Source organism: Danio aesculapii, chromosome 13 (assembly GCF_903798145.1).
Source record: "Danio aesculapii chromosome 13, fDanAes4.1, whole genome shotgun sequence".
NCBI classification, from domain to species: domain Eukaryota; kingdom Metazoa; phylum Chordata; class Actinopteri; order Cypriniformes; family Danionidae; genus Danio; species Danio aesculapii.
In genome coordinates this window covers 33271186-33293343 of record NC_079447.1, presented here as the reverse complement: position 1 = coordinate 33293343, position 22158 = coordinate 33271186, and the positions used below count along the sequence as shown (strand labels likewise).

General features: G+C 37.1%; 1 protein-coding gene across 1 annotated transcript in view; it reads right to left on the bottom strand.

Annotated features, from left to right (window-relative positions):
- trim8a (tripartite motif containing 8a) overlaps nt 1-21473 on the bottom strand; it is a 41595-nt gene extending 20122 nt beyond the window's left edge. Inside the window, exons 1-2 of the mRNA XM_056470509.1 lie at nt 20341-21473; nt 19222-20082 (exon numbers count right to left, since the gene is read on the bottom strand). Of these exons, the coding sequence (XP_056326484.1) occupies nt 19222-19815 (594 nt within the window). The 5' untranslated portion in view covers nt 19816-20082; nt 20341-21473. The remainder of the gene's footprint in view (nt 1-19221; nt 20083-20340) is intronic.
- Between the last annotated feature and the right edge of the window lie 685 nt (nt 21474-22158).

Sequence of the window (22158 nt, the reverse complement as noted above, 5' to 3'; positions counted from 1 at the left end):
ACATGTTTTGCGCAGCGGATGCCCTTCCAGCCGCAACCCATCTCTGGGAAACATACATACACACTTACTCACACTCATACACTATGGACAATTTAGTCTTCCCAATTCACCTATAGCGCATGTCTTTGGACTGTGTGGGAAACCGGAGGAAACCCACGCGAACGCAGGGAGAACATGCAAACTCTACACAGAAATGCTAACTGACCCAGCCGAGGTCTTTCTTGAACCAGTGACCTTCTTGCGGTGAGGCGAATCATATGAATTACAATGAAAACATTTGTTTTTATGTTTCCTATATTTTTAAAATAATCGAAAATTTCTTTAACTAGTGACTTTCTTTCTTTAGGCGACAGTGCGAACCACCGAGCCACTGTGCTGCCACCCACAGAACAGTTACCTTATCTCAAAATAAAACTCTCATTTAATAGATGTCTTATAGACATCTAAACGTAGACAGTTTGGCTAAAACAAAGGAAAACTTTTCAGTGAAAATCTAATAGACATCTAAGAATAGGCCAAAACTAGACTAGTCATCAAATAGACAGATTAGAAAGACTTTATATGTGTAGTTATTCATTTCATTTGATGACTAGTCAAGTTTGGCCTAGTATTGGCTTATTCTTAGACGTCTATTAGATTTCATTAGCTATGTTTCCATCCAAAGATGCGAATTTACTTTATGCGCAAAACTGGAATATCATATAAAAGACATGCGAAACAAAGCAGAGTTTCCACCCAACGAGTCAAAGAGAACAAAATCGTCACTTCCTGATTAACTGGCGCCAAATTTGTTTGGTACTGGAATTTGTTCGGTAAAAGTGTTTTCATCGTACTTTAAGCGCATCTTTTCTTATTGAATAAAAAGTTTATCTCAGTTATGCGCATTTTCAAATCCGTTTCCATCAACCGTTTTTTTTTATGCGCATATGCAAAATTCGCATTAAAATAGGTGGACGGAAACGCAGTTATTGACAGCCCAAATTTAGCCTTGTTTTAGCCAAGATAACTATGCTCAGACGTCTATTAAACATCTATTAGACATCTTTTAAAAAACAAAAAATGCTTGCTGGGGGGTCCCTGACGGAATGATAACCTTAGATAAAAATATCAGTTTCACAGTGCCACGGTATTGTGATCACTGCTCTAAAATACATTCTTTTTAAATGTCTGGGTTAAAAAAACAACCCACTGAACACAATATATGAACTTTTAGGAAACATTTATAATATTTTGGAACAGTAAGCATTCATTCATTCATTCATTTTCTTTTCAGCTTTAGTCCCTTTATTACTCCGGGGTCGCCACAGCGGAATGAACCGCCAACTCATCCAGCATTTGTTTTATGCAGCGGATGCCCTTCCAGCCGCAACCCATCACTAGGAAACACATACACACTTATTCACACACACATACACTACGGACAATTTAGCCTACCCAATTCACCTGTACCGCATGTCTTTGGAATGTGGGGGAAACCGGAGCACCCGCCAGAAACCCACGCGAACGCAGGGAGAACATGCAAACTCCACACAGAAATGCCAACTGACCCAGCCGAGGCTCAAACCAGCGACCTTCTTGCTGTGAGGCGACAGCACTACTTACAGCGCCACTGCGTCGCCCCAACAGTAAACATATCAGACTAAATAATTCATTAGTTTCAAAAGCAGAGATTTCTTTACAATACGTAAAAAAACACACATTAAAAACACCCCTACATATACCTTAGGAACAGCAGGATAATAACAGCAAATTTTTGCAGTTTTAAAACCTTGACTTTTCCAAACTGCGGTAAACCGGTTATAGTCCCATGTCTACATAATACAACAAAATATTCAGATACATAAACAAAAAGAAGAACAGGTGAGCAGATTCTGCTTTACATTGTTTATTTACTCTGACAATATGAAAAAAACGAAAAGAAACCTGCTTTTCTTGGCAGACGCATGATGACTATGTGAAATGGCACGGCACCCAGCACGAGGAAGCAAAGCACCATCTTACAGTACAAACTAGTTTGGCATAATCACATTGCGCATTCATCTGCCACATCTTCGTCCACATCAATCCATATCACTAAAGACATCGGCGTCAATGTTACAGCAAGCTCACTTCCCACAACGCACCCTTCTTATATTCATACTACGATAGATACCATCCAAAACACTATTTTAATGATTACATGTGTTTGTGATCTTACTCTCTAGTCATGGGTGAAAACAGTGACTCGTATTCACCACTTTCTCAATAATAAGACTGCGATTCCAAACATCTGAAGTCATACCACTGAACTGAACGTTTCTCAAGGCCAACTGCGGGAGCTACATAACGCTGTTTGGACTTGCCCGCGTGCAGCAGTGTGATAAGAATGGCCTCTCAAATTATTCAGTGACACCACAATCAATTTTCAAGTCTTTCTAAAGCAAAATGCAGGGGAGAGTTACATTTCCACTGATCCGGTCCAACAGCGAGCATGACTAATTTGCAGAGAATGGTCAAACGTGGACTGAGCCTGGCATTCACGCATCGCAGTTAATGCTGGAAGTTGTTTTATGAAGCGTGAATGTCATTGTGCCGTCTAAAAGAGTAAACAAGTGAGATATGTGTCATAAAAATGAGTGAAGAAAAAAAGGAGGAATAGGACAGCAGGGTGATCCTCCATTGGATCTCCCATGATGTCATCCCCACAAACAGGAGGCGGATTATTGGGAACGGAGCGGAGAGGGAACTGAGGTCACTCCCTTCCTGTGTCTGCCCGAAAACCCACGTCCTATTCCTGAACAAGAGGCGAGGGAGCGAAAAAGGCCAGGCAGTTTTACTGTGGGACCACTTGAGTCACACTCTCTAAATTTATGCGTTTGCGAAAGAAAGAACAGAGGGATGTGTGTGTCTTTCAACAGCAGCTGTGGGCAGAGCGAGCCTTGCGTCCATTTCCTCCCTCTCTTTCCCCCCTCCTTTCACAGACACTTGGCTGCTTTAGGAGCCATGACACATTGGCCATCTAAAAAGCATTCCTCCACGCATCCAGAAGTCCTCCCTGCCAAGTCCAGCAGCAGCAGCTCACCTCACAACAGTTCATTATTCTGGGAGGCAGCTGAAGGAACAGTGTGAGGGTTTTTTCCCCCTCCTACACTGCAGAATCTCCTGAAGTTCATTTCCTCATTAGCTTATCCATCACAGCTTCATTGATAGGTAAAAACTTTTAATAAGTTGCTTCAGGATCAGGACAAATAATTGCAGAAAATACAAATCAACAGATGTCTTTATAAAATACATGTATTTAGATTTCTAATTATAAAGGATTAACTGAATTGTTTAGGAGCCAAATATTATCGGCTAATCTAACATTGCGATATTGTTTATTCAGTGATATCAGTGCTTCCTACACATAGGCTTTACTTATATATTAATGGCGGCCCAAATATATTTTAGCGACACTTTTTTTTACTATTATTATCATCCTTATACACTTTCTTGTATCCGCCCAATATAACCAAACATCCGCGAGCGATTGAGTAGTGGAAAATGTTCTCTCGTTTATCTGTTTCGTTTTGTGTGCGCGAGACCTGTCAACACTCCCACAGACAGTCACACGTGCTCTGCAGACCCACAGAGACGCACCTTTTCGGGACTTAAAAAATTCTATAAAAAATAGTTTCTAAATCTCCTAAGATGTTGGGGATTCAACTTTTGCTTTCTATTTCTAAAGCTGTCGTCGTATTTAATCGTATGTGTTTTTGGATTACCTTTTTACATTCCAAAATGGATTAAATTCATTTACTTCCGCCTTAATGACAATGATACCCCTTAATGACAATGTGAAAAAAGATTTTTTTAAATTGTTGCAAATTTATCAAAAATAAAAAACCTGAAAAATCACTTGTACATAAGTATTCACAGTCTTTGCTCAGTACTTTATTGATGCACCTTTGGCAGCAATTACAGCCTCAAGTCTTTTTGAATATGATGCCACAAGCTTGGCACACCTGTCTTTGGGAATTTTTGCCCATTCCTCTTTGCAGTACCTCTCAAGCTCTATCAAAGCGATGGGTTCCAGTCATTTTCAGATCTCTCCAGAGATGTTTAATAGAATTTAGGTCTGGGCTCTGACTGGGCCACTCAAGGACATTCACAGAGTTGATGTGAAGCCACTCCACTGATATTTTGGCGATATGCTTTGGGTCATTTTCCTGCATTTTCCCAGTCTGTGGTCAAGAGCACTCTGAAGCAGGTTTTCATTCAGGTTGTCTCTGTACATTGTTCCATTCATATTTCTCTCTATCCTGACTAGTCTTCCATTACCTGCTGCTGAAAAGAATCCTCACAGCATGATGCTGCCTCCTCCAAGCTTCACTGTAGGGATGGTATTAGCCTGGTGATGAGTGGTGCCTGGTTTTCTCCAAACGTAACACCTGGCATTCAATCCAAAGAGTTCAACTTTAGTCCCATCAGACCAGAGAATTTTGTTTCTTATGGTCTGAGAGTCCATCAGATGCCTTTTGGCAAATTCCAGGCAGGGAGTGGGTTCCGTCTGGCCACACTACCATACAGGCCTGATTGGTGGATTGCTGCAGAGATGGTTGTCCTTCTGTAAGGTTCTCCTCTCTCCACAGAAGAACGCTGGAGCTCAGAGTGACCATTGGGTTATTGATCACCTCTCTGACTAAGGTCCTTCTCCCCCGATCACTCAGCTTAGATGGCCGGCCAGCTCTAGGAAGTCCTAGTTGTTCCAAACATCTTCTACTTACGGATGATGGAGGCCACTGTGCTCATTGGAACTTTCAGAGCAGCAGAAATTTTTCTGTAACCTTCCCTAGCCTTGTGCCTTGAGACAATCCTGTCTCGGAGGTCTACAGACAATTCCTTTGTCTTCATGCTTGGTTTGTGCTTTGACATGCACTGTCAACCCTGGGACCTTATATAGACAGGTGTATGCCTTTTTACATCATGTCCAATCAACTGAATTTACCACAGGTGAACTCCAATTAAATTGCTGAAACCTCTCAAGAATGATCAGTGGAAACAGAATGTACCTGAGCTCAATTTAGAGCTTCACAGCAAAGGCTGTGACTACTTATGTACATGTGATTTTTCATTTTTTTTATTTTTTAATAAACTAGCAACAATTTAAAAAAACTTTTTCACATTGTCATTATGGGGTATTGTGTGTAGAATTTTGAGGAAGCAAATGAATTTAATCCATTTTGGAATAAGACTGCAACATTAAAAAATGTGGAAAAAGTAAAGCGCTGTGAATACTTTCCGGATGCACTATAAGCCTACTTTCACTTGGCCTCACCAGCTAACGCGAGAGAAACATAAAATAAATCATTTTTTAATCTAAACGTCTCCGAAAAACTTTACTATATACTCGGAGAGGACAAATGGACTGTTCTAAACTGGCTGCAAAATATATGTCATCATTAGTAATTGTAGTTGCCTTATTTAAATAATCTACATGTTTTAATCTTGTAATTATTACAAGTTTAAAAGATGTTGTCTGTTTTTATTCCCTTTTCTGTCATTTCTTTCTTATTTGCTTTATATTTTATTAGTTTGATGATGTCACTGGGCTATATAACATAGGCTATTTTATATACAAAATGCTTTGGCATTCAAGTTTGCTTTGAACTTTAAAAGAGAGAGTAGCAGAATTTCCCTGTTAGTGGGTGCCCATGGCTCCTAAATAGCATAAAAGTAAGAGAAATTAGTGGATTTCTTTTTTATTTCAACAGTCTTTTTTATGTTAACCAATTGAAAAGAAACAGCATATAACAGTGTTATCATACATAAAATTATTGTTAAAAATGTAATTTTGTTTTGTTTGTCGCATATACTTAACTGTTTATGTGATGTGGGTAAATGGTGTATTTCAATCCGACTATCACTGCAAGTATATTTCAAACCTGTGGGAAGCACTCGATATATATTGCGACATGAATACAATTTCATTAGATGACTTGAATATCTATTTGGAAAGATTTAGATGATTCTATAGGGGAGTGCATCTGCAAAACTGTTTAACTTTTCAAAGTTACAAATGGTACAATTTCTTATGCCTGAATGATTTTAAAACCCTCATACAGTCACAGGCCTCAGAAAACACTTGTGAAATGATCAATTATAAGGAAGACTCAATATTGCATATTCTGCAATGTGACTGTTGCGAATGATCACATTGAGATATCAATGCTGATATATAATTCAGCCCTAAAAATGGCATTTAACAGTGGTTTTTGGCAGAAAGTGCTCTAGTTTCACCCTCCCTTCAGGTGCAGTCACTGTGTGGTCTAAAGTGGCTTTCACACTGGACACAGTAAGCACTGCAATATATAATTTCAGCATTGATATCGCAATGTGCGCATCCGGCAATAGTCCCATCACAAAGATATGCTATGTTAAATCTGGATTATAGTTGACCAGGAGCTACAGAATTGTATTTAATCACTGTATTTTTATGAGTTATGCAACAAACAAAACAAATATTTTTCAAATGTTTCTAGTCCAAATATCAACATTTCAAAAATTATTTTATTTCTTATTAAACTCTTATTTTTGCTTTATTTCATCTGACTTTTACAACAAAACAATATTTTTACTTGAGCTAAGATTTTTTTTTATATATATTTGGACTAGAAATGAGACAAAGAAAATCATTATTTGCATTGTGAATGTTTAATTTCTGTACCTGAATACTGTTAGACTCCCTAGAAAATAGTCAAATAGTGTTATTCTATCGTATAACTATCTTGTGAAACTGTAATAACATCGCAATATGCATCACAGAAAAATAAAATATCACGATATCAGATTTTTCCAACATCGTGCAGCCCTAATGTTTAGTATACAAGTTCTTGCTGCTTGCATTAGCACTATAATGCTGTCATTGAAATGCAGGAATAATGACACCTCTCGACACATACACTAGCAATACAATTTTACTCTCGATAAAATGCAGTAATTTTATTGAGTTATGGTTTTTATCAGTATAATTTAGGTGCTAAATGCAATTTAAAAGGTCTGTTAAACTTAAATTATTTCATAAAATAAATTATTACAAAGTATGGCCGGCCAAATCCAGAATTTTCAGTATTGACACACAATTTAAATTTCAGTTTATCCCTACACATGGTTTCTGCTACATTCAATCCTCCATGGCGGGGCGCCACGCCAAAATTCCTCCTGCCACGGCTACATTAAAGCATCTCATTCAAAACATTCAGTTGTGTTTTTTTTTAAAATAGCGGGTTATAATCGCACCAAAATGTATTAAAGGGTAAGTGAATTCTAACAACTTTTCTGTAACCATAGTAGTGCTGTGCGCTATTTGTTTAACCCTTTAAGGTTACGTGCTGACTGACTGATGCGTGAGGCCAGCTAACACGATGTAGCTTTCAGTTAAGATGAACACAGTTTCCATAATTATACTTTATTTATAGATAAAGCTCAATGCCTCTGCATACAATGACTTTATCTTGCTGGAGTTTATAACCGTTTCACTTTACTTCAGGACGCATTAATGCCGCTCTGTAGGTCTATTGGAGACATTTATAAATATTCCTAGCAAATCTAATAAATGTTGGAGACATAATCGCACTAAATCGCACTTCAGCAGCGTTTATTTGAGATCGCACAAGAAGATCTGTGCTTGAGCAGTGCATATTTGAGTGGGTGTGCAAGAAGTTTTGTGCATGAACAGAGGAAATCGGCATACAAGCAAAGAGATCCACATGTTTGTATTACATGAATGCGATCTCCAGTTGTAATACTGCGCTTACGACATTTGTCACTGAAATAACGCCACAGGTAGTTGGTAGATCTGTGTAAAAAAGGCCTGCCGCTACTAATTATTAGTGTAACACTCAATCCACTCATTATGTCACAATGGAGTTCAAAGTATGATTCTGATTTCATCAACCCAGGCTAATTCTGAAAACGTACCGCAATATACATTTCTGGAGAGCACCAAATACGTCCCAGGAGATATGCTTTTTTGCTGTTTTTGTTTTCATGAATCCACCAGAGGCCGCTGTGTATGCTTTTTGAGATCTCAAAGTTTTCTCGCAAATGCCATTCATGCCTGCTGTTCTCACGTAAATCCACCAGAGGCCGCTGTCGACTGACTGTTTGACTAACTGACTGATCAACTGACCCACCCTAAACCCAACCAATAGTGTTTTCAAAAGCACTGATTGACTAGCGCCCACAAACTTCCCTAAACCCAAACGACAGATTTAAAAAGCAATCTAAAAAAAGAAAGCCCTCCATGATTTTTCCATATTTTACCACATTCTCACCCTGTTATTTACTTGTTTATTTTATTTTTTGGACCACTTTCTAAAACCGTTATTCGCCGGACTTGAACCCCGTCACTGTGGTCAACTCTCTGTGCCTCAAGTTCACCTACGTACATGGCGAACTACTGGACAAACTGACTAAAGCCGTTCATACGGCGGTAAGCCGTCAGCTGGTAAGCGCGAAAAGCAACGGCATCATACCGTGCTGTAGGGTCCATTTAAAAATCAAATGCAGAAAAAGAAAACAACTAAGAAACACAGAAAAAAAAAACGAAATGCCATACATACTTCTGGCAACATAATTTGCGATCTCCAGAAATGTATATAGGGCTACGATTTCAGATTGAGCCTATGTGGAATTTCATGATACAACAAAATGCCCATGTTGATGATCACTTGTGTGATGGGAATTAAAAAATATCCGCAATTTCATTTTGAACAAATACAAAGGTGCTGTGATAAATCAAGGAGAGAAGTATATGTAAATGTATAGACACTGAACAGGGGATTATTCTTTCTGTTGCACATGTGTCAAACACCTGCATATCTGCATGCTATCAATCAAATGGAGAATGCTTTGAAAGGCTGAGCATTCGACCGTGTGCATATGCTAACGTTCACATAATACTTTGGATTTTATTGTGGCTTTGTCTGTTCCTGTCATTATCATACTTTATCATTTTGAGCATGAATCAAGCATTTGCTGGTATTTTAATGTTTTGATCATTTGTTCTGGAATACAGTAATCCAACCAAATTTCACTTTGTCTTTGCTCCAGATACACTCTGGATTCATTTTAAGCAGCATTAGCAAAACAAATACTACTCCTTTTTACGCAACGTTTGTAAAAACTCATCATTCATTATGATTAAGTCTGGGTTGTCAGTCTGTTTAAGTTGGATTGCTTTCTCCATAACATGTAAACGGCTTCAGAGTTTGTTTTGGGTACGATTTTTTATAGATCCAAGCTCCATTGCCACATTCATATTTTTTCTTAAACAAAGGAGAAATCATGCCAGGTTCTCAAACAAATGCTATAATCGGGCCAAGTGTGAAAACTCCCCAAAGTGCTAAATGTGGTATCACACCAGGAATAGACTTGAGCAAGTCTGGCTCGGTCTTGGTGTGTAATGACACCAGAATATAAATATTCATCATTTGCTTTGCTAAAAATACAGATTTAAATGCTTGCAGCCTGTTCACTAAATATATTTTTAAAAAGTTTTAAATATTGTATTTCATTCAATGTTTTGTCTTATATAAATAATAATTATGTCATATTAATTTATAATAAATAATAAACATTGCACAGTATTGGCCAAGTTATTTAAAAAAGTAATCAATTACTAATTATATCATTAAAGCTGTATTTAAATAACTTCTAATTACTTTGGCTAAAAGGTAATTCAATTACTTAATAAGTAATTTAATTATTTTACACAATAAAACTACTTAAAATCCGTATAAATCCAACACAATCTCACAATCTTTAGTACGATTTGCTTATCCCACAATGACGGTTGGGATTAGGGGCGGGGTTGGGTGCCACGCCTCTTTTTTAGAATCATACATTTCGTACAACTGAACTAGTACGAATTCAAACGAATTAGCCACTAAACTGACAAAACGTAAAATAGTTACGTTTCCTCATGAGATCAGGCTGATAAATCTCTACTCTTAATCTTAATCTACACATTAATTATAACAAATATGAATATATTAATATATATATTAATATAACACAAATTACTTAATCCATTGTTTCTAAAGCATATGGAACCTTCTTACCTTCTTTAGTTGAAAAAGTGGTTGAGTTATTTAGCAAAATATCTGATTGAGAAGAACAAAAAATACATTTGTTCTGCGTCTCTGAATTTACACCATATATTGTCATGAATTGATTTCACATTCAGTTCACTGTTTAAACATGTGCAACTGTGTGAAAAATGTAACCATTAAGGCTGGTTTATACTTCTGCATCGAGTGATCGCTGTGACCCACGGCACATGCCTTGCGATAGCCGTGCATTTATACTTCTGTGTCCTGTTTGTGTTGCTTTGCAACAACACTTCCAAATCACTAGGTGGCAGTAGGTTTTTATGTTCCTCTGTGTTGATTTTCTTCCCTGTTGTTTAGTTTTTTTCGAATACTACCTTAATGCTAACTTAACTTGATTGTAATGCAATAATGTGCAGCTTTAGTAAAGCTGCTTTAAAACAATAATTATTGTACAAAGCGCTATACAAATAAACTTGAATTTAATTTAATTTAATTATTGTACAAGTAGCTAAAACTCGCTCATTTAGAGGTGGGAACCGGTGGACAAATAACCATGTTAATCATAAGCTAAAACCCAAAACAAACGTTTATATCATATCTGGAGCTCCTTCACTGGACTCAACATTTGTAAACAATCGCTCCATCAGGCTTGTGGCTCTCAGCACTGCCCACACTCATCACCGCTACCAAGCCGACCAATCACAGAGCTTGCACTCCATGTCGTTACAAGGTGTAGTTACATTTTTTGAGAGGTGCATGAATAGTCGAATGTTAATGCCGGTATAATGACACTGACAACACTTCTCAGAGCGAGAAATACTGGGACCCTAATAGTAACGAATTGCCCAAAAGCCAGCGAGAATAAGTGTGAAAAACTAGCTTTATTGCCAGCACCGGAGTCAGCCTTGGCGAGGGCTATGTGACTGTACAAAGCCTGCATCGGACCATAAGCGTGCGTTTGACGCATAAGTATAAATCTGCCTTTAGTTGAAAAATGGAATTGTTTTACAAAAAATTAATTTGTATAACAAAAAAAATACAACAACTCTGCTTCTCTGACTTGATGTATACAGAACTGTTTTTATTTACAGTACTTAAGGTAATTACATTATAAGTAACAGTAATTAAATGATCTAAAAATGAAAAGTAATATCTTACTTTATCAGAAAAAAATGTTTTTAATTACAGAAACTAATTACATTATAACAGATTACACCCAACACTGACATTGCAGTTGAAATGACAGAAATTCTGGGTTTAGTTATTGATGCGTCAATACCATATTATGTGATGCTAAATTCAAAACTTTAATTTGAAGTAAACCATACATGATACTGTATGATTATTATCCATGATGAACGTTGCACTCCTACCAACACTTATTAATATCATCTGCATAACAGTTTCTCTCTGCAATGCAGCTGCATTCAAGCTTTGTGCAAAAAAAAAAGACCTGATGATCACATTCTCCAGCATGATGTGAGATAATTCAAAAAGCATCTTGAGCTTCAATTTAAGAAACGCATCCAAGCGTCTGTACAAAAAGTCATATTATCAGTGTCACACACTTTCTTATTTGATTAGTTACCATAGAGATCTGAAACATTTCTCCATTTGCATCAATCCGAGTGGACTTTTGGACCCCGCTGCATGTCTGTGCTGGTATATGATTATCAGACATTCAGTTTTCCAATATTCAAGGGCTTGACGTTGACAAGTCTATGTAAACGCTCTCATCTATAAAACAAACAAGAGAAGTCTTCCTCCGTGAAATGCTACTCCATAAAGCCCGTTTTATGGATAGGCTCATTATTTCTTTCTGCTATTTGGCAATCAATCTCACAGGGAAGAATAAAATATGTGTAGGTGGCGTTCATCATGCAGTGAACATTTCAAATCAAGCACTCTGAAAATAAACCTCTTTGGAGCCGTGAATAAAAAAAAAGGATTCTTTCCACAGACTTATTTTTAACCTTTCGATTGTAACTAAATTATTTTTAAAATGAGTTTTTAGACAATAAAGAACCTAAAGAATCAAGTTTAGTGTTGATAAACCAATGGGAACGCATATTATCAAGGACTTTTAGCTGCTTTGATACGAAACAATAAAGCTACAAAACACTACAGATGGCAATAAAGCTAGTTTTTCCACACTTATTCTCGCTGGCTTTTGGGCAATTAGTTACTATTACGGTCCCAGTATTTCTCGCTCTGAGGAGTGTTGTCAGTGTCATTATACCGGCATTAACATTCGACACAGAGACTCAGAATATGACAGAACTGTGTAGGAATGGCAGCCTAATAATCATGTTCCAGTATAACTAATGTTTCAAGAGGAAGTGATTGCTTCAGCCTTTGAAAGGAAGTTCCCTGTTCAGCCCATCCCTGTCCAATAGCTTGATTCATGATTAAACATATTGTGAAACTGGACAGGAAAATGTTTCATTGAGCTTTCTGATATAATTATATATTACTTACAATGTAAAAATGCTGGGTTCAACACAACACAAATTTAATAAGTTAACCTAATCATATTTACAAATTTAAGCAGATATAAAACAATTAAGTTGTCCCCAAAACAACCTTAAGAATTGTTATTTCAACTCATTTTACATAAGTAGTTTAAACAAGCAGCAAAATTTATTTTTTGAGTAGCATTCGGCTTAAAACATTAGATTCTTAATTCTTGAAGAAAGGGGAAAATAGGTGCCCTTTACGTTTAGTTTTAGCTTTGGTACTGCCTATTCATTCCTTAATTTTCCTTCGGCTTAGTCCCTTTATTAATCAAGGGTCACCACAGCGGAATGAACCGCCAACTTATCCAGCATAATATTTCACACAGCGGATGCCCTTCCAGCTGCAACCCATTAATAAGAAACACCCATACACACTCATTCACACACATTCACAACGTCCAATTTAGTTTATTTAATTCACCTAGCACGTCTTTGGACTGTGGTGTAGTCAGGACTCGAACCAGCGAACTTCTTGCTGCGAGGTGACAGTGCTAACCACTGAGTCACCGTGTCGTCCAATTTTAAATGTAATAAATACAAATTTCTTTGTTATGTAAACCTAATAAGAGTACTTTCTAAGTGGATAATAAATACAGGACAATAACTTGGGACAACAAAACACTAAAAAACAAATAAATGCACCTACAATAAAAAAGTGAATTAAAAATCCTTCAAACCAGCTTTCTAAAATGTTCTGACTTTGTTTTATTTAATCAAAAAATGCATGATATGATTAAAACTAGTGCAGCACGATATTGGAATAAACTGGCATTGTGATATTTAGTTTTTCTGCTATATATATTGCAATATGAATAGAATTTCACAAGATGACTATTTTGAAAACAATAACAATTTTACATCGATTGTGATGATTTTGTAGGGGAGTGCATCTGCATAACGCATACAAAACTATATAAAAATTAACAACATAATATAATTTAAAGCACAGATGTAAACTGTAGAACAAAGATAAAAATGAAATAAACAACACTGTATGGTTTTTGGTGGAGTCTAACAGTATTGAGATGTAGGTATTTAATAATCAAATGTAAATGTAACTAAGCTGAAAAGAAACTGAATGAATTAATGAATATATATATATATTTTTCACTGTTATAGAATTATAGAAAAGTCAAGGTTTTAAAACCTCCAACATTTTTTGCTATACCGTTCCTAGGGTATATGTATTTTTTATTTACGCTTTTTTGTTTTGTTTTTTAGGAAAACAGTACCTGTAGCAGAAAGATCTCCAAAAATTATGTTTTAAATTGTAAAGAAATCTGTGTTTTTGAAACAAATGAAGACAGCAGAAGTCAATGATTTGTTTTAATTATTTAGCCTGACATGTTTACTGCTCCAAAATATTTTAAACGTTTCTCAAAATAATATATATTGTGTTCAAAGAGGAAAAAGCTTTTATTTTTTACTCAGACATTAAAAAAAAAACATATTTTAGAGCAGTAATCACCGCGTGATATTTTATCCAAGGTTATCATACCATCAGAATCTTAAACCGGCCCATGCCTAGTTTATAAACATATAAACCCAATCAATTGAATCTAATCTAATTGTTAAAGCAGAAAACGTTATGATGTCTTGTGTTCAATTGGTTTAAATTAACTTGAAATCTTGAGATCCTGTTATGTGACCATTGCAGATTCACACATTGTGATATCGATGCTAAAACAATATTGTGCAGCTCTAATTGAAACAATTAATCAATGCAAGATTTTATTGTTTAATGTATTTAAACCAAAGCATCATAGAGCTGTGTCTTGATTAGGAGGCTACATTCTTCAAAGACCGCATTTGAAGGCCGATTTCATCATCACAGTGCGACAAAGGCTGTCTCAATTTGTGGGCCCCTTTAAATGGGGCCTTTGTTTCTTCAGGAAGTGAAGGAAACATTCAATGGATCATTTGCAACCCAGAATATCGCAAGATTGCAGGTCCTTTCTTCTAATTACTAATTCTAAAAATTTTAATTCAAGTTTATTTGTATAGTGCTACATTACATTGCATTACAATCAAAATCCAAAACGTTAAGGTTATTAGTTACCATAACTTAATTCATTACTAATAACTTTAATAAACTAATAATTAATAACTAAAGTTATTATATATAGACATAGTTAACTTGTAAGTATATACAGCTGAAGTCAGAATTATTAGCCCCCCTTTGATTTTTTTTTCCTTTTTTAAATATTTCTCAAATGATGTTTAACAGCAAGGAAATATTCACAGTATGTCTGATAATATTTTTTCTTCTGGAGAAAGTCTTATTTGTTTTATTTTGGCTAGAATAAAAGCTGTTTTTAATTTAACTACCCTATATACCCTAACCTGCCTAGTTAACCTAATTAACTTAGTTAAGCCTTTAAATGTCACTTTATGCTGTATAGAAGTGTCTTGAAAAATATCTAAGATATAAGCAAAAATAAGCAAAGATAAAATAAATCAGTTATTAGAAATTGGGGGAAAAATAAACAGGGGGCTAATAATTCTGACTTCAACTGTATGTGGTATCTCTGTGTAGATGTTCAACAAAGAGTATTTGTGTATTAAGTGTATGTAATTACACAGTTACATGTAAGTATTAATTTTAGAAAAAATTTGAAAAAAAGTCAAATTTATAAGTTAATGCTGCTCATCAATGGCAGCTCATTTCACAATGCTTGGTTTAGCGTGCCTGAACCATGTAGGACACACCTTCAAAGTTCATGACATTCAAAGGATGCAGCCTCTTATGTCGTTTCACGCCCATACACGAATCGTTTCAAGAAAGGTTTGTGCCCATGTAGAAATGGGAAAACTGGGTTAAAACGGTGTAATACATATGCCACATCTGGATGAGGAGCTTTAAACAAACAGTACCTTTGTTTCCATCTAAAGATGTGAATTAAATTTATCGCAATATCGCATAAAAGACATGCGAATAAAGCAGCGTTTCCATCCAACGAGTCAAAGAGAATAAAATTGTCACTTCCTGATTATCTGGTGCCAAATATCAACAGTAATAATGTAATTTGCTGCAGTAGGAGAAGCTGCGTCAATCTTTTCTTTATTTAATAAATTATTTGCGCCACAAAAGACAAATGCTGACATGCAATGAACACGTTGTGGCATTTGAAGGTGTAAGACGAGGAGCGCAGACGCTCTTGATTAAGTAGGTAATTAATAATGTAATAACACTAATGATGAGATGGTTAAGGCGTTTTAGAATGACCAAAACAACATTTCAGATGTTTTACAATGTGCTCAGCCAGCTGGTTTGTCCATTCACACATATTTTTATCATCACATGATCTCTTCAAACAAAATCACATCAATTTTTTTAATGCACATACTGGAATTTGTTCGGTAAAAGTGTTTCCATCGTAGTTTATGTGCATCTTTTATTATCGAATAAAAAGTTTATCCTACTTAGTTATGTGCATATGTTTTTTATGCATTTTTTTTTATTTATGAGCATCTTGGCGTTTCTGTCAACCATTTTTTATGCGCATATACAAAATGCACAAAAACATAGGTGGATGGAAATATAGCTACAGACAGATATGCAGGAAACACTAAATAAAGTGAGCATGCGCATGAAGTCCTTTTTCGTAATGCAGATATAAACAGGACACTGGTGGATTTAGAAATATCTGATGCATTTAACTGTTAATGTGTTTCCATTTGTTTTCTAGTTGTTATCGGTTCCCAGGTTTTGTTGTAAAGTGCTTATAAACATAGCACAAACACATCTCTATAATCCATCATTGTTGATGTTACTGGTTTTTATATGCGGGATTCTTCCTTCTGTCACATAGTACCGTGATCATCATTTCCAATAAGTGCTGTTTGCTACATGAGGGTTGGCATTTTGAGATTTTTTCCCCTACTCTTGTTACCCATTTTCCAAAATGTTTGTTTAAGGGCACCAACAACACTTAACTTTCGCAGATTGACCTTAATCATTCGCTGTGAGGACGGGATATTAATTGAGCTGCAATGTTTCAATGAAAAGAACATCTACCAGATAACGCATACAAGATTTATCCAATCATTTAGTCCATATAAACTCTGCCCCTTTCAACTGCAAGCTCGGACATCTGCATTGGGGTAAAGTTGGTTTTATTTTTCACACATTCAAACATTCTCCTTAATAATATAATTTCATAAAAGTATTGTTTGCAAATTCTAAACAGGGAAATCATATTAGCAGCCAGTGACTACAGCGAATAGTCCGGACTGCTGAACGAATCACTGGCACTACCCTTCCTACACTTCAAGAACTGTACTCTTCCAGAGTGAGTAAAAGGGCTCGCAAAATCACTCTGGACGCCTCACACCCAGCACACTACCTGTTTGAACTGTTACCGTCTGGTCGGCGCTTCAGAGCACCAAGCACAAAAACAGCCAGACACAGGAAAAGTTTCTTTCCTCAGGCTGTCTACCTTATGAACAGTTAAATATTCCCCTACTGTGCAATAAATATGTGCAATACTTTCTCATACGCACTTGTACACAGCACCTTATATCAATATACAATGCAATACTTTCTACATTCGCACTTGTACACAGCACCTTGTAACCTGTATATTTATAACAATCTGTACATACAATTCAACATCCAGGTTTCTTCACTAACCGCATCTGTTTAATGTTCATCATTTTTTATTATTATTATTTTATTTTTTCAGATTATTTTGTGTTGTCACATGTCACTTTATGTACATTGGAAGCTTCTGTAGCCAAAACAAATTCCTTGTGTGTGTGAAGCACACTTGGCAATAAAACCGATTCTGATTCTGATTCTGATTCTGATTCTGACTACATTTACATGAACATTAGTAATCGAACTATTTGCCTTAATCTGAATAAGACAATAATATGATTAAGGTGTTTACATGAGTTGCTTTTTGAATGTTCCTTTCATGATCCCCATGATCACTTGTTGTCTTTAAGAAACAACTAAAAACTCAACTATTTAGTCTCCACTTTCCTTCCTAATCTGCAATTGCCTCTCTGGCTATACCACTAACTGTACTCTCTCTCTCAAAAAAAAAAAAAACTTACATTACTAATGCTTTGCTTCTTAGACTTTACACACCTGAAACTTGCCTACAGCACTTGTTCACTGTTGCTCTTATAGTTGTGTAAATTGCTTCCTTGTCCTCATTTGTAAGTCGCTTTGGATAAAAGCATCTGCTAAATGACTAAATGTAAATGATTTTACATGTTATAGCTCTTAATTCGATTAACGTCATTGCATCACCGTCATTGCATGTTTCCTTCTGAGTTTCGTGTAATTTCGGGTGATATATTTTTAATTTGTTGACTTTAACTGCACTTTCACTTTCATTCAGGAACATTTCATGCGTGCCCCCCAGGACAAACGAGATATTAGATGCGAGTACAAACTGCTGGAAGAGTGTTGTTTTAATGGAATTTGATACCACACGCCGAATAGGAAAACAAACTCTACATTTCACGATACAGATGTCTGTGGTCCTTTACTGACTCAGTAGGCATAGAGAATAGTGTCAAACAGCCATGAGTGTATAGACTATAATGTTGGCAAATGCGGCAAAAATCATTTGATTGCTGTGTTTACGTGTCTGCATTGCTGCATTGCTGTGTTTACACTTTAATTATGCGTCTAAAATCAGCATACTCCACATGTCCTAATCCGATTTCTGTTTAGTTCAATTATGACTTTATTCAGATTAAGACAATCAAAATTCGCTGTTTACATGGTAGACTCTTAATCAGAGAATTGTCTTAATCGATTATTGGTGTCCCTGTAAACGTACTCATTGTACAACATTGTTCGCTCTCAATTAAATAGTCCTTATGCTGTTTTGAAATCATACTTACATTCGATTTCATGACCCAATATTCAAAGTAGTGGTAAACATTATAGGGAGTGTCAAGTTGTCAAAGTTTAAAAATGAATGAATGTGTGATTATAAAACCAATTTTACCTCAATAACATCTGCCTCCATCCAATAAACAACTGCGGAAGCGATCTGAAAAATGACCTCTGCATTTTATCTCTACATTCTGAAAAAAATAAATATCTGTTGCTACCTACATTTCATCACTATTGCAGCACATTTACACTGGATTTTATTCCAGCAATGTATTTGAATATGTTAGCACATAATAGCTCACAATGGGTTTCATAGGGGCATTTACAAGTCTGTAAACCAGTTAAACAGGTAATAATATGTAAAATCCACAGTATGCATCAGACCAGAAAACAATTTTGCGTTTAATAGACGTCTAATAGACATCTAAACATAGACAGCTTGGCTAAAACAAGGGTAAACTTGGGCTACCAGTGAAAATCTAATAGTCATCTAAGAATACCGTCAAACAGACAGATTAGACAGACTTTATATGTGTAGTTATTCATTTCTGTTTATTTGATGACTAGTCTAGTTTTGGCCAATTCTTAGACGTCTATTAGATGTTCACTGACAGCCAAAATTTTGCCTTGTTTAGCCAAGACGACTGTGCTTAGACGTCTATCAGACATCTTTTAAAAACAAAAATGCTTGCTGGGTGATGTCAAAAATGAATTATGGGCTCTAATTCCTGATGTTGGCGGAGTGTACAGTGACGTTCGAAGCAAAGGCACTCACCCTGATGTCATTACGTCGCACTTCCACGTCGCACACCGCATGGCCGTGATTGGGCGCACATCTGGAGAAGCAGCAGTACTTGCAGACCGACACCTGCTCCACATCGCAGTGATACAGTCTGTACTCGTCGTGGTGCGAGCAGCTCCAGGCCCGGACCTCCTCAGTGGCCACCAGCAGATGCCCAGGTGCCGGACAGGGCTGCTGGAGGTGCGTCTGGATGTGGGACTGGCAGCAAGGTGCATTACAACGAAGGCACACTTTCTGCGCTTGAAGTGGAGGTCCTCGCCGACAGAGGATGCAATGCAACACGGCCGGTGCTTTCTCGACGTTCAGCGCGTTGAATTTCTCCACGATGTTGTTCAGCTTGATGTTTTTCTCCAGGTTTGGCTTCTGGCTGTACGCGTGGTTGCACTCCGGGCAGCGCACATTGGCCGCGTCTTTGGCCCAGGCCTCGCTGATACAGCCCCGGCAGAAGTTGTGCTTGCACGGCAGCTGCACTGGCTCCACGAACACATGCAAACAAATGGGACAAATGAGTTCCTCCTCAAAGCAGTTCCGCCAGCTCTCCGCCATCTCCGCCATTTGATCAGACATCCAGCTTTGAGTTGATCCGCGAGTTTTACAACGTTTCGCTCATTCTCGCGACTCCTCCAAGTATAGATCCAGATGTTTGGTCAGTTAATGAAGGCCATGCGAGCACAGAAGCCCCAGAGAAACAGCTGTTGATCACAACCGAGCATGCCCAGGGAGCGTTTCGTGCTCCTGGCAAAAGTTAGTCAGCAATCAAATACCACAGCCGGGCGTGAGTCTGGCGATCAGCGCTCGGATTCAAGACTTGTGCTTCTTCTTAATGTACAGATGCTGAATTGATTGGAAAAAAATACTATTAGTTATAGGAAGATAAACTATATAGTGACACTAGTGGTAGTTAATAACCAAATTACAATAATAAACATATAATAAGCATTATGAATAATTTTACCACATATATAATTATTGTTATTTCATTTACGCAGTTATTGTGAGCGAATTTCATCTATGTTTTGGGCTTTGTCTGAATATTATGCCACATTTTCGATATATATACCAATAAATACCAATATATTAAAGAAGAGTTACCTGTAAATATTCTTCATCGATCCAATAGCCTAAACGAGAACATATCTGTAAAAGTGAATATCTAAAACATGAGTCTACGTTAATTGTGTAAATCCAGATGCTTGAGGATCCGCTGAAAGATAATCAAACTAACGTTACTAGTCAAAGGCTCTGGCGTGCTCTAAAAGCCGGTGTCGGTCAAGATAAGACCAGTCAAATCCAACTGAAAATGTGGTATCGTCGGATCGGAAGCATGTAGTCATTCGCTAAGTTTAAAACAGGAAAAGGGATGACGCCACAAGTTCGCGAAGCACCGAAATCGTCCTTTCGTAAGCAGATGGACAGTCATTTACCGATCACGCATCTGATTTGAGCCCGGGGCACATGACATTTGCCCTGCTGAAATTATAATAAAGTAGACCTGAGTCTCTCGCACAACACTATATATATCGATAGGATTTCGGTCTCGTACAACTGTCAGGAAAGCAGCCGGTAAAGCCAGAAAGCCTGTTTATCTATTACCGTGACGCGACTTTGAATGAACACACAATCGACGCGTATTTATGTATGCCAACATGCTCCCGTAGCATTAAAGCTAGATCGTACCGCTGTCAAAGCTATTTTCTCGCTATCTGTGTTGGTTAAACATTATAGACTGATCCATAACGCGATCCCGGTCCATGTTTACCTGTCCGCACTTAGCAGAGGCGGATTGCGTTCATTTTTTAGAGCTTAATGTCATGTATTTTACGTTGCCGAAGCGAACTCGCCTAAAATATTCATGTATTAAAGCCAGATACCTTTGTTGCTCTTAAAGGAGACGATATCGTTTGGCCGTTGTTATCGCTCATCAGCCATCTTGTTTTCCTGTTTAACGCGAATTAAAAACGACGTATCTATTTACTTTTCCTCTCATTTGTGTGCCCTTTATATAGGCGCTTCACGTAAAGCGTAAAAAAGATCCGGTTCTGCGATGGTCCTGGGGTATCGCGTCCCTTTAAAACGTTACTCCTGATGGAAAACAGATGCTTCCGCGCCGTAATCCAATCTGCGTCTGTTATTATTTATGATTTTTGTTCTCCTTTCAAGCAAATCCTAGATGAGAGGAATGCAGGCACAGGACTGCAACTCAGGATACAGTTCACATACTCCCCCTTCCAGAGTCACGTGATCTGCGCCGACTTGATACATTAAAGTGGGAGGAGTTCATAAATGGGGGTGGGGTATGAATTAAAGGGACATGCCTCTAGTTTTGTGCCTGACCTGTCTATTGTTAAAGGGCATGTTATTATGAAAATCAACTTTTGTAAGCTGTTTGGACAGAACTGTGTGTATGTATAGTGTGTCCTCTGTCATATTGGAGTGATATAAACCCAACAAGTTAAAATAGGACCCAAATCCCAGGGATTTTGAGGCCCACCGCAACGTGATGTCGGAGTGCAGTTTTCCCCACCCACCAAATTGATTGACAGGTACCATGTTTTTATAATAACATGTGTACACATGTCCACAGAACAGTTTTTTGCAGATAAACTGTGATTAAAACATATTTTACAACACTGTTATTTTTATAAATTTAAAACAGAGCATTTTTGTAATAAAGACAGTAAAAACGCTATGCAATTCTTAACCGCTATAATCACCACGGCCGCATGGTGCCAGTAAGCACGCATATGTGTGTGTTTATTGCAATCGGCATTTGTGTGAGACTCATCATTTCAGAAAGGCTTGAATACACTCCACCACAAATACATGAAATAAACTTGATATTTTTGACTAATGAGCTGTATTTCAGCTTCATCCCTGTCTGTCTCAATCACTGACTGCTGTTTATCTGAT